The following is a 13,328-nucleotide window of genomic DNA, read 5'->3' as shown; positions in this document are numbered from 1 at the left end:
TACTAGCCGGTAATCCTCTTGTAAACAAGACAAAATCTACCGGTCAAATCCCAGACATACAATTCCAACTATAAGCCCCCATTGCAATGGCTCTAGCCTCTAGTGAGCTGCAAGTTTTGGCCTGCAACACCTGAAAGACGCGTGTACTTCCCTCTCAAAAACTGCAAAAACTGGGTGCTTAAAGAAAAATGATTGTAAGAGAGCTTTCTACAACACGAAGTTTCTTTCTTACAACTTTTTCCAGTTTCAACCTTTATTTTAAGTTACTGAGATTTCCATGACCCCATTTGATCATTGCGTCAGCCTCGTAGAGCAGCAATGCATTCGGCGAAGAGGTCTCGAACCACGGAGACCGTGTACAGTTTCCGAGGACAAATATGTTTCGGTAAGTCATGAAAAACTTTTGCTTCTTGTTTTCTGTTTAAATGGTGTTTTGCTTTCATCTTGTGATGATACTTGTTTTCTTCAAGTTTGTGAATGTTAAGTGCTTTTTTGAGAAGCTGGATGGATTATGCATGGACATGGTATGCTTTTGCTTATTATATCAGTTAGCTTGCCTGCCCAACAACGTTAATATCATCATTAAGTTAAATGAGGCTCAAAATTTGTAGCAAATTCCTACTGTGTTTTCTCTCCTTTATCTGTTTTTTCATGTTTATATGTTTTTTTTAGCTACGAGAAAACTCTTGCGACGCATTCCATCGTCTATGTTCCTTCTTGTTTGCTTTGGTGGTTGAAGAAGTTTAAGATTTGAGGTTAAGAGTTCTTGTGGGATTTACCTTGTTTTTCTTAAATTTCGAAGACTTATTTGCATTAGCATTTAGGAAGAGAAAAAGCCACACCATGCGATGTTAGATAAGAAATATAGTTCGAAAAGGATACATATATAGGGTTGGTTAATCCTATCAATTAGAAGAAATTCATGTCATCATTCTAGTACCAAATATTTGAATGGAAACTAAATATTTAATCTCATTTTACCATATGAATTACATTTTTATCACCTTTTTGGAATCATTTTTCCATACTAAAAAAATCAATATCACGACCACACATATGATAAAAGTACGCATTGAGCTATTTTTTCACTTTTTTTTTATATAATTTTTGGGTTGTTTTCAACCATTTATCCTGTGAAAAAAGAAAATGTTATTATAGCTTGAAAAAATTGCACCATTAATTGTGCCCATTTAAGACCCATTTGAAATTATGACCCACCATAAGACAAATTCTCAAAGCTTGTTGCCTTTGATAAAAAAATTTCAAGTGCTAGGAATACAAACATGTACACCTACTATCATTATACAATTGATTAAAAATAAAATTTTAAATTTTAAAGTAATTGTATTATTATACCTGGTATAACGATCGTGTGCCCAGCACACTGAAAAATCTCTCGCCCTTGACCCCACGAATTTTAATACAAAAACAAGATGATACTCCTTTTTTATGTTCTTCATGAATTGGAATTGACTTGAATAAAATTTTTAACCCTTTACTCCTAGAAGAGTACCCCAAGAAAATAATTTGTAAACTGCAATTTGCTAAGATTACACCTTGATGCATGTTAATAATGATAAAGAACTGCAATTTGCTAAGAAAATAAAATGACCCTAATATTTGTAAACTGTTTCTTGTACAACCCATGTTGAGAAGGAAGACTCGTACAAATGGTCTCAAATATAGAGTAGTGAAAGTAAATTTGTTTAATCACTTGAATTGCAAGTCTGTAAATAACAATGAAAAAGAATATCATCATAAAACCGCGTTTTTTGTTGGAAGTTTTCCCACCCAATAGTTGACTATGCAGATATAGGATCTAAAGAGCAAACACGAATCGCTAGCTTAGCTTAGATTGTTAGTTGATACGCTTGTATCAATGTTCACGGACATGGACATCAATGGAGTGTTAGATATATATATATATATATATGTGTGTGTGTGTGTGTGTGTATCATGAGGAAATAGAAATTGAGAGAACATAAGTTTTAAATAGTCAAACAAGTTGCAGTAGAAGCTACTGAATTGGTATGCAACAGGTCAACCATCTACCAATCGCAGAAGACTGGTAGTTTGAACTTTAAGGGGAGGGTCAGATGCAACAATTTTGGGATACTCAGGTCGCACCACAATGGAAGCCACTAGGAATAGCCTAGTGGTGTGGGTGAGGGTGTGGGTAAGGGGTGGGATAGATTAGGTCCCAGGATCGAGGCCTGGTGTGGGTGGGGTGGAAATTTTTTTTAAAAAAAAAAAAAGAAAAGAAAAGAAAAGAAAAAAAAAAGGTCACACCATAATGGTCCTCAACAGTTAGGAGACAACAACTATTGTTAGGGCTAAACGGCCCATTTAGAATTCAATGTCAGTTAAAATCAGGCCACATACCCAATACCAAGGTAGGCTTCTGTTTCCTTCCCTTCCAGTTTGCTGGAGCTCCAACTCCACCTGGCTGAATTCTTCAAAAATTATTATAGGATAGTAGAAATAAAATGCTTCCATGTGCCTCGACAAAGGGATCAAATGCCCTGTGTTTGAGTGAGGGACTTTAGTCCCAAGGAATATAGGTTAAATAAGGAAGAAATAGACTAAAACGACAGGATTAAAAAAGTACTGCATAATTATTATGAAGATATATATGTGTGCGTAATTCTCATGGGTTGCATTTGTAATACCCTTTGGCAAAGTTTGGGTAAGGGATTTCCAAGTCATGGGATTGAAAGCCAAATTGTAAAGAGAATGATCACAAAATGTTGGATATAATGGATTACGAAATGTACCGTACGTAGAACATTACAAAGACATGTAAGAGAGATTTGTAAATGATATATTCCACGAATGGATTAGCTAATCCTTCCTATCCAACATTTTGTGATCTTTTTCTTTATAATTTGGCTTTTAATCTTATAACTTGAAAATCCCTTGTGCAAACATAGCATTTATGTAATGGTTCATAGTTTTGTTCTTTATAATTTGCCTTAATGCCTTGATACTTTGTAAGTCCCTCATCCAAACACAACCCAACCCAACTAATTTTATAGCTCATATTAAAAGACATGAAGTTTGTGAACCACATGTTTAGAGGAGGTGCTCGTGAAAATATTTAGGCTTTTTATCAACAAAAAGAAAAGTTAGGATTTTAATTGTTGTAATATTTATTGTACATCTATAAACAATATATGCTTTTAGAAGCGAAGATGTAAGTTAAGTTATATAGGGTCTCAGAAAACGAGGCGTAAGCCTTGAGGCGGTGAGGGGTAAACATGTCGTGTCCTTGCTCTATTATGAAAAAAAGTAATGTTAAGAAGACCAAAATTCTAAAAGTAATGCTAGGGAGGCTAAATCTGTAAACAAATTTTGTAAACTAAATGATGTTTCACCAATAAGAAATGAAAATATTTATCAACACTTAAGTATTAATCCAATTATCAACTTCCATGTCACTTGGTCTAAAAAAATTTATTACAAAATTTGTCTCCCTATCATTACTCAATTTCTAAATCAAATTTTGTAAACCACATGACGTGAATGTTGCTGATTGAATTATGGTTTTGTGTTGATTAATGTGTTTATTTTTTATTGGTGACATATCATTTAATTTAAAATTTTGGTCTCCTAGCATTGTCCTAGCTATGATAAAATATACGAGATGTCATAGAGGGAGATAGGGTGCAATAAGCCATTGGCCAGGTGTGTGAGCCATCTTTTATCTTAAATAATTAGAACGACCATGTTGATGTTATCCAGCGGTCAGCATATGATTAACATGCATATATGCATCTAGGGCGTATACTCCACTGATTTCGTTTTATTCTCCATGCATGATTCTGCAGGAAGCTCACACGACGATCGCATCAGAAATGTTGGGAGGGAGGCTGATTGAAAGTAATCAACAAAATCTTGTTCCACAGATGATCAAGTCTACACATTGAAGAATTATATCATGTTCTGCTACGAGTAAGTGACTTTCATCCTTGACATGTATGCATATTGCATAATATTGCACGATGACTTAATTATATAGCTTCTCGATTAATTGGGGTTTGCTGAGAACCTACATATATCGTGTGTGGACTTAACATACTGCGTACTAATTCTATCTAAACACAATCTGCATACCAAATGTTCTAGAACACCCCAAAAATACACTGTTCTCGAAATGTTCATGCTGCAAACCATTTACCATTTAGCATTTTTACTACGATAGAGATATTTCAGTACCACAGAATAATTCTCAAATATATATGAGTGTTGCTTTAACAAATACCATCTTTGCCTATCAATATACCCTCGACCCCTCAAACTCATGGCAATTTAATTGTCACTTTATATTTAACTCCCTATGTTATAGGCTTTGAGAATCGTCAACCTGTGTTTTCTGAATGCCATTTTTGTTTCCTATAGCTTCCATCTTTAGTTCTCTCTGTTACCTTCACGATACCTACTTCACTCAAACACGTAGATGAATACGGGATAGATTACGATGTTACACTAATGCCCAAAAATACATGCACACTGTTTCAAATAGACAAATGGCTACAAAAATGCATACCAGAATAGAAAACTGACGAATTATTCATAAAGTAGTTGATCACAAGGTTATATATGCTAAGTTCCTTTTCATATTGGTATGTGGCCTGGCCTGTGGTAATTGGCCTACGGCCACAGCTATCAGTGGTTTTAGGAATCAGTAACAGTGGCTTAATTAACCCCAGATTTTTCGTAGTATAACTAGCTTGAGTTTAAAGTTATAAATACGGTTAGAACTTCAAGCCTTTAATCAAATTAATGTCTTCTAAGGTGTATATGTATGAATAGGTTTGAGTACTTATGTTCAAATTAAACGGTTATTCACCTTCTACTAACAGAAAGCAAGAATACGTGCTCACTACTTAAGTTTGCACCAAAACATATTTCTAACTAATACCATGCATTGATCTTTCATATATAAGAACTTTTTAATCTTTCTCTTTCTCTTGTTCATTTTACATCAGTAGTTGTGTCTATAACCTTGATACATTGTTGCAATATTCCCTACCCTATCCGTTTAAGTTTTTGGAGCTAGTCGTGTATAGGGAAATGATAAACACTACTATGTTTCGTGTTTTTGTTATCGCCTCAAATGTTTTTGATGATGTAGATTGTGAATGTGACATCTTAATTTCTACAATGATTATAACCTTTTATGCACGCAAGATCTTTGCCCTGTAACGTATTTTGGAATCATATCTAGCTTTATTTACTCATTTTTCATACTTACCCTCAACGATCAATTTGTTTAAAATATGGTTGTAGAACTAGTCTTTTATCTCCCAGATGTATCATATGCTACATGTAATAAGATTTCAGAAAGATGTCAAATATTTACCACGCTTGTGCACAAAATGAAAGCAGATATACCAAAAAACATTAGTACAAGATTTATTTGGGATTTAAGAAAAGAAGATTTTTATATGTTCATGTCATCTATATATGTATATCTGATTGTCATATATCATTAGTTTCTAGTTAGTATATATATGAGATATAAACATCAAAGAATAGATTAAGTCCCAATATTGATCATGAATGTAAAGTGAAAGCTTCAATGTTTTAAGAACTTTCGGGATATTTTGCACCTTCTTCTTCATTGAATTAACATGTCGATCCCCCTCCATGAACTTGTGCATGCGGTGAATATCACACTTTAGAAAGAATGAACAGATATATAATTTCCTTCCATGAAGATTAACTTTAATTAAGCATCTTACACTGTATGGATGTATGCATGCAAAGTGTTTAAATTATAACCACGGGTCTTTTTTGTGCATTTGTCATCCTTACAAACCCTATATATGTATGCAAAGTGATAAATGTGGTAGATGTATTAAACATGAAATTGATTCACGCATAAATTACTCTATATACTTCTAAATACAAATTAATTAACATTGATCAAATTTATGTTTGTTTTACAATACCGGTAACATATATAGATAGATAGATGATATTACAAACGTGATCGACAATACATTGATATACGCCCCCATTCGTAGAGCGATGTTGGGGTAGTCGAATAATTAAGAATAGAGATAGCACACACAAAATCACATTTCATATGATATTTCAAACCCTAGCTAGGACTAATTTCTACATATAAATTAACTAATTAAGCAACCGCATTGCTTGTTCAACATGCACAGTGCGACTGATCAATCAAACAGGTGGCTAGCTGCTACTCCGTTTGATCATTAACGCTCTGGTGATCATTTTGGATGAAAGCAGAAGACATGAGCACAGCAGACTCCCAGCCAAATGTTGATGGCGCCGTAGTACTAGTCATAGTAATCAAAGGAAGGTTCTCGGAACGAGCAGCAGCTGCGTGTGCACTAACATTCCCATTCTGCAGTACTTGTTGCAATTGGTGTTGTCCAGGAAATGGATCCTCATTGATCAACGAATTCAGAAACGAAGAGAAGACGTCGTCCTCTTCATTTCCTCCTCCCCCAAGTAGTACTCCACCGTGGCTGTTGTTGCTCCTCAAACTCAAAGTACCCGTTGCCGCGGCCGAAGAAGAAGCATCGGGATTGTTGATGGACGTGATCATATTTGCAAAGCCATTGACTATAGTGCCCAGATCATGATCAGCAATTGCGATGTTTCCATCATTACGGCTGTTATTTGGATCCCCTTCTTTATGGACAAGACGATCAGAAGGGGGACTAGGGTTAGGGTTTGAGAACCGATCATTGGCTTTGGAAGAAGAAGCAACAGCAGTTGATTTGTTTGTGTTGTCCACGTCAACATCATCAGCAGCAGAGTGATGATCTGAATTGAGAGGCTTGTGGGTTCTGGGATCTATGCCTTGGCTTATCAGCTTCTTGCTCAGGTGTGTGTTCCAGTAGTTCTTTATCTCATTGTCCGTACGGCCTGGAATCCTCCCAGCTATCAAAGACCACCTGCACACATCCAAATTAATTAAACCCTAAATTTTATATAATGGATATCAACAGTGAAACCCTAAACCCAAACTTGTAATAAAATGGTGATAAATTTGTAGGGTGGATATATGGATATTGTTTGTCGAAGAAAATCGCGACAAATTAGTTTCTCTGAAATCTAACAAATGTTGTGTGTGTGTAAATGTACCGATTGCCCAGAAGGCGATGGAGGCGAAGGATGAGATCTTCTTCATCGGGGGCGATCTGGCCGCGCTTGACAGAGGGGCGGAGATAGTTCATCCAGCGGAGGCGGCAGCTCTTACCGCAGCGGAGCAACCCAGCCCGCTTGGGAAGGGTCCGCCACCGTCCCTCCCCTTCTTTCTTGATGTAATTTGCCAGCAGCTCGTCCTCTTCGGGAGTCCAAGGCCCTCTCTTCAAACCCACCTTTGCGCAACACGGCGTCTTGGTCCCTCCAGCAACCCCAGCCGCCTTGCTCGACGAGGACGACGCTGTTATCGTCGTTTGCATCTTAGCACTTGCTGCTGCTGCTGCTTTCGACGAAGACGATGGGTTCCTCATTGTAAAGCTTTTTCAGTGTTTTTTTTTTCTTCTGAGTAGGAGTGGATCGAATGCGAATACAAATGGAGGTTTGATATCTTGAGAACCTGATCTTGTTTTTCTTACTTCTGTGAGGTTTTAAGATGCTGCGTTTGTGTGTAGGTAGATTTTAGTTTTGCATCTTTAATTTGTTTGGTAGTGAGGATGGGGGATGAGAGATAGAGAGAGAGAGAGAGAGAGAGAGAGAGAGAGAGAGAGAGAGAGAGAGAGAGAGAGAGATGAGAGATGGGGAGCCGTAACACACAGTGCTGGGTTTTGTTGTAATAATATTCTAATAGGCAGCTAAATATACTCTCACGCACCACTCTATTGCTTTAACACCACTCGCATTATCAGTGCCATATTAATTGTGGGGGTAGCTGAGTGATATTCTTTGGCTCCACTCTCTCTCACAAACACAAATATCACTGTCTGCTGCTTTTGGTTAATTAAGCCTCACGTGTTGAGGGGGTAGCTGAGTGATTTGTTGTTGAACCGAATGAATGAGTCGATGAGTCTCAGGGTTGGTTTAGTATTACTATACTTTGAAAAAAAACTACTTCTGCTATACTGTAAGAATAAGTTCATTTTTGCTACTTCACGTTATCAGCTTTTTTTTTATTCAAAACTGTGAAAATAAACTATTTTTATGTGTTTACCAAACATCTTTTTTAATTCAGTTTTTTTTATACCCATATTTTTTATAAAATCACATCATTACCAAACCAAGACTCACTACGTGATCACCTTCCTAAAAATGATAATATTAAGTAGACCAAATTTTTAAACAAATTTGTAAACCAAATGATGTTTCACTAATAGAAAATAAGAATGTTAATCAACAACAGTTAAGTAATAATTAAATTATTAACAACCATTTACAAAATTTAGTTTAAAATTTTATTCTCAACTTAGTGCACTCACAATGTTTTTACTTTTATTGTTTCATAGTATTGGAGTTCTTACATTTAATGTATATCTAATAGTTTTGCATAGTTTTTATATTTATAATTTTCTTATCCGTTGAATTATGAAAAAATAATAGTGACTTGTGCACTTATATGACGACTTTCAGTCATTGATTTCAATCAATTTACTCACTTTTTGAACAGAAAACCTCAAATTCATGAGTTAATCATCTTAATTACTTACTAACATTCAACCTTTTGCTTTTTTGTTTATACTTTCAGACTAACCTTAGTTGAATGCGCGTGGGAGTGTGGGAGTTCGTATCATGAAGTGAAGCAGCAAAGGACAGCGAGGATGGTTCAAGGTGGGACCCGGAGAGCACTCAGCCACCTTTTTCTTTTATTTTCTATATTATTTTTTCAGAAGAAAATTTTAAATAAAAATTATAACCAGCCAGTGCCACTCTCAAGTCTTCGCATAATCAACGATCTGGATTTTTCTCTGTTCACGATTAAATCATGCACCGCATACACACCTGATCCCAACCCCCAATCAAGAGACAGAGACGCTGAGACTTGCTGCTTCCCACTCCCCAGCAAAACTTTGAGAAATGATGGATCTGAGATCAAGTTTCTCTACCTTCACGGATGAAATTTAAAGTTGATGGGTCGCATTTATAGTAAAAAAAATCATCTCAAAACAAAGGATAATACTTGGATGCAATCACAACCCAAGAGTTATCCCGAAAGCCAAACCATTTACTCATTTACAAACGCTACTGTATAAATTCATGTTGGCAATGTTTCTAATCTCAGGTGCTTGGATTTCTGCTCCGAGTTGAAGCATCTCGCACTTTTTTAGAAACCTTTAGAAAGTGCGAGATGCTTCAACTCAGAGCATAATCAATCTAGTTAAAGAGGCGCACCATCAATACTAGTACCACCTCCTTAATTAACGTCTTATCCACAATTGAATCGGTAAATAACAAGCAAACGGTGGTAGAATCATTCAAAATATACTTTTTATAAATTTTAAGCCATCTGGTGATTGTTGTTATACAGTCGGAGAAACAAACTAAGAATATGGGTGTCTTGAACGTAAGAAATGTTATTTGAGACAAAAACACCACCACCATATAATCACTCGTCTTTGAGCTGTTGCATTAAATTTTTGCAGCAAGAATGCTTTTGGATCCATTTGACCAAGAGGCGTCCCGATACCTGGCAAGATATTCAACATGCTTTCAAGTACTGGGAAGAGATCATTCAAACTCATGAAATTTGGAAATTCAAACTGGCCGAGGAAATTCTCTGTTCCCTCGAAAGTGATAGATCACACTCTTCAGCCAGAAGCCTGAATAACAAAACAAAATCCAGTGATATGTACGGTCTTCCACATATTCTCCTTAAGTTTGAAAGCAGAAAAACGCAAAATTGAAATGCCATGCAAGATGGAGATGAAAATTAATACATTTTCAGTAATTATACAAGTGCTTAATTAGTTGATAAGCCTGAAAAAGGGAAGCTTGACCATAATAATTCTGGTAACACCGCATAATCATGGTCTTTATTCTTCAGGGTAGAAGTAGTGATGGTCTAGTAATAACAAAAGAGCCATCCTACTATGCAGCTCCTATATAATTAGTTCACCAACGATTCTTCTACTTAATTATAACCAACGTAAACACCAGTGTCTAGGCAGGTTCTAACATTTTTGGCAAGACACTTTTCATAATTGCTTATCACATAGATGCATAACTGCTTAAAACTCGAAAGTAAAAAAATTGATCATACCCCACACTGTGGTCTACATGACCTCCATTTGGGTAAAGACGAAGTACCCCACACGGTGAGGACATATCATCATGAAACTACATAGAAGAATGAATAAACAAATACTATAAAGCTATACAAAGATGCTCTACATACAAAAAAACTTTAGGCCAGAAGAAGAAAGTACCACAAGCACACGATTGAGAGAGAGCTTATAATAAGCAGCAAGGGGGTCCTGTCTGTAGTTTAACAAAAGAGAGGTACAAGTTAAACCATGCACTGATATCTCTTCTAGTCACATTAGTCACATAACCAGTAGCATTAATAGCTCTAAGCCTCTAACATACAAAAGTGAAGTAGTTAAATTCAAGAAGGAATTGCGAATGGGTTTGGAAGTGTGCTAGCAGGAATGAAATGCACAGAACAAATACCATCTCAGTATATTCATTGAAATCCCAGTGGCAATAATAAACATAAATAGCAAGGCTAGATAAATGAATAACCTTTCCAAATAGAAGTACAACAACATAATTCCGTCAGATGTTAAAAGAAAGTATATCGGTCATTTACAGATTCACCTCTCAAATTCATTTCAATTTGAGGCTTTGCAAGAAAAACCAGAACTTCACCCACGAAACCTGAAATAACAAGCTTCCCTGAACTTCACAAACAAACACGAAAAATGACAATAAACAAAGTAACATCCGCGAAGATTTACATGCCTTGCCCAAGTATAGCTTTGCACTGGACCGTGTTCAATGCAATGCCCTGCGAACCAGCAAACGCATCAATCATCTAAAACCCCGCCTGCTTCAAACAAAAAAACGAGAATCTGAAACTTGTTATCGAAACAACAAACACAAAAACTAAAAATCTCAAATTGTAGCCACTAAAAGTATAATCTGGAATAGTACATTGTGCCTAGTTCCTTGGTACTTATCGCCGGGATTGCCCAAACCTACAAATAGCCATGGCCTCGGAGCAGCAGTGCAAAAGCAACAGCCGACTTAACCGATTAAGCATCTTCCCCCTCAGACTCAGTGCCTCCCACTACACCTCAGCACCATAATTCATCTAAAAAAATGAACTGGAAACTCGAAAGTCTCCAACCCACCTGCCACTCGCAACTTTTCACAAACAGTTACACTGCATTCGAAATGTAAACAGCGAGTGAACTACTTAACGGAGTGTAAAATTACTAAAATTTTTGGAGACACAACGGAAACAAAGCCAAAGACAAGAGGCGTATTGCAGAATGCAAAGCATATACTTGTCAAGTTTGAGATTAATACCTTGCCTCGCATAACCGGTGAGAGAGTCAGAGAGAAGGTGCGGGCTTTGGCTCTGGACGTTTTGGTGCTCTGACGAGCAACCACGGCGGCGTACCGGCGGTGGTGAATTTCGTGAGACAGTCGTCGAGACTGCTAAAGTCACGGTTGCTGAAGGCCCAAGCGCACTCGTTCTCTTCGGAGTTTCTGTTTATACTCCGACTGTTACTCTTCCCGCCCACAATTTTTTATTTTTTTATTTTTTGGTGAGAAAAGGTCACATGCCCCACCCACTAAATTAAAAGAAAATTACTTTTCCACTATGCCCTGTATTTGTTTGTAAAATTATTTTCGAACCATTTTTATCTTCTTGCACGTTACTTTTTATTTTTAACAACTAAATTGAATAAATTATAAAAAATAAAAGTCAAGATTAAGAGATGTGTGAAAGATTACGTAGATTGTGTGCTTATCATTTATTTTTCTTTTGTTGGATGCATATGTCCTTTATTGAATTGACCATAAAAGACGCCAAATATTTAAAATGACAAATAAAAATTTAGCTCTCCTTTGGTACGTGGAGTGGTGTTGATTCGTTTAGTCGAATAACTTTTTATTTGAGCAATGTTGCATACATTAATATGTGCATTAAATAGTATATAATATATTATATGATTATACTAGCTTCATTATACTCACTAAGCCGCTCGCTTTAGGCATTTTTTTTATTCACTTGGGCTACGCACTCTTAGAGGTGTTATCGTAGTTGTTTTCTATTATTGTATTTTTCAAGGGATTTATTTTGTGTATTGTATGCAAATGCAGAGGATTTTTCTTTATGATGCATGATAATCTCACCAAATTTATTGGACGTAATGTTAAAATTGAATCGTGATCACGATCACAATCCATACCTTCAAAGGAATTAGATTAGGCGTTATATTGTTATAAGTGATTGATTTGTATTTTCCCTTCCATAGCTGTACAATTGACTTGTAGGAATGAAAATTAAGTTTTTAGCCATTTTTACACTTAAGTCGTTAAGTTTGGTCAATTCTGCCATATGTAATAGTGATACCCCATTGCTCGATTGTAACCAAGTTAATGATGAGGATGAGGATGAGGAAAATCACGACGATGAGGATGAGGAGATGCATAAAAACTATACTGACTTTTTTAACAAAATGTATATTAAGTATTGCATTGTTGCTCTGAAAAGGACGATTCCATCAATAGTTGATGGATTGAAACCTGGTCAAAGGAAGATTTTGTTCTGCGCTTTGAAGAATAAGTTAATTGGAATAACAAAATTGGAAACGTTTTCTAAGTCTGTCGATCACCATAGTTCAAGTAATGTCGCCAGCATAATTATGGGAATGACTCGAAATTATGTGGGAAGCAACAATGGCAATTATGGAACACGAGGCCAGGTAAAAATGTCACTTATTGAACAAGCTTGAATGACGTTCATCATGCGTAATGTAACTCTTAAATTCCATGACAATCTTTTGTTTTACACACATATGTTCCTTTTTCCTTTCTACTTTTAGGGGGGTGAAGACCAATCAGCACCTCGTTATCTACATATTGAGCTTTCTCGTATTACAAGATTGATTTTCCTTGATAATGAAAGCTCAGATGAACGAGGCAAAGAAGAAGTTAAAATTGGAAGGTACGTAGGTTGTTTCAATATTTTTACTAACATTACTCTTCCTTCCTTCTTTAAAAGTTTTGGTGGTAAATTATTGAAATTGTTTTCTTTGGGATGATTTTTTTGTTTGCCATGTAGGTATTTTCCAATAATACCCATGGTCCTTGTGAATGGTTGTGAAGGAATTGGAGTTGGGTGGAGTACCAATGTCCCCAAT

The 13,328-nt window shown here is 36.2% G+C and overlaps 3 protein-coding genes across 14 annotated transcripts in view; all 3 read right to left on the bottom strand.

The window, feature by feature from the left end:
- The window catches only part of LOC103422549 (F-box/kelch-repeat protein At3g06240-like), a 49,402-nt gene that overhangs the window by 19,252 nt on the left and 16,822 nt on the right, over nucleotides 1-13,328 (bottom strand). The window lies entirely within an intron of this gene.
- On the bottom strand, nucleotides 6,209-7,493 carry LOC103412644 (transcription repressor MYB5-like). The gene is given in 2 exon segments (NM_001328790.1): nucleotides 6,209-6,932; nucleotides 7,123-7,493. Coding segments are annotated over 2 exon segments (1,095 nt in total).
- Nucleotides 9,420-11,732, bottom strand: LOC139187663 (peptidyl-tRNA hydrolase, mitochondrial-like). 12 transcript variants are annotated; one of them, XR_011573025.1, is made up of 6 exons: nucleotides 11,485-11,732; nucleotides 11,107-11,338; nucleotides 10,915-10,999; nucleotides 10,696-10,830; nucleotides 10,380-10,431; nucleotides 9,420-9,773 (listed from the first exon to the last, which is right to left on the bottom strand). XR_011573025.1 is itself a non-coding variant. In XM_070807918.1 (6 exons), exons 3-6 carry the CDS (start codon nucleotides 10,985-10,987, stop codon nucleotides 9,692-9,694), a joined length of 267 nt encoding a protein of 88 aa, XP_070664019.1. In that variant the 5' UTR covers nucleotides 10,988-10,999; nucleotides 11,107-11,338; nucleotides 11,485-11,732; the 3' UTR covers nucleotides 9,420-9,691. The 12 variants fall into 12 exon arrangements, 8 of the variants coding, with proteins under 8 accessions (XP_070664019.1, XP_070664020.1, XP_070664026.1 ...); XM_070807918.1 differs by having other exon boundaries at nucleotides 10,771-10,830; XM_070807919.1 differs by having other exon boundaries at nucleotides 10,771-10,830; nucleotides 11,107-11,319; nucleotides 11,485-11,694.

The sequence above is a fragment of the Malus domestica genome, chromosome 11 (genome assembly GCF_042453785.1).
Source record: "Malus domestica chromosome 11, GDT2T_hap1".
NCBI classification, from domain to species: domain Eukaryota; kingdom Viridiplantae; phylum Streptophyta; class Magnoliopsida; order Rosales; family Rosaceae; genus Malus; species Malus domestica.
Note: the sequence above shows the minus strand (reverse complement) of the source record. Positions and strands in the feature narration are given on the sequence as shown.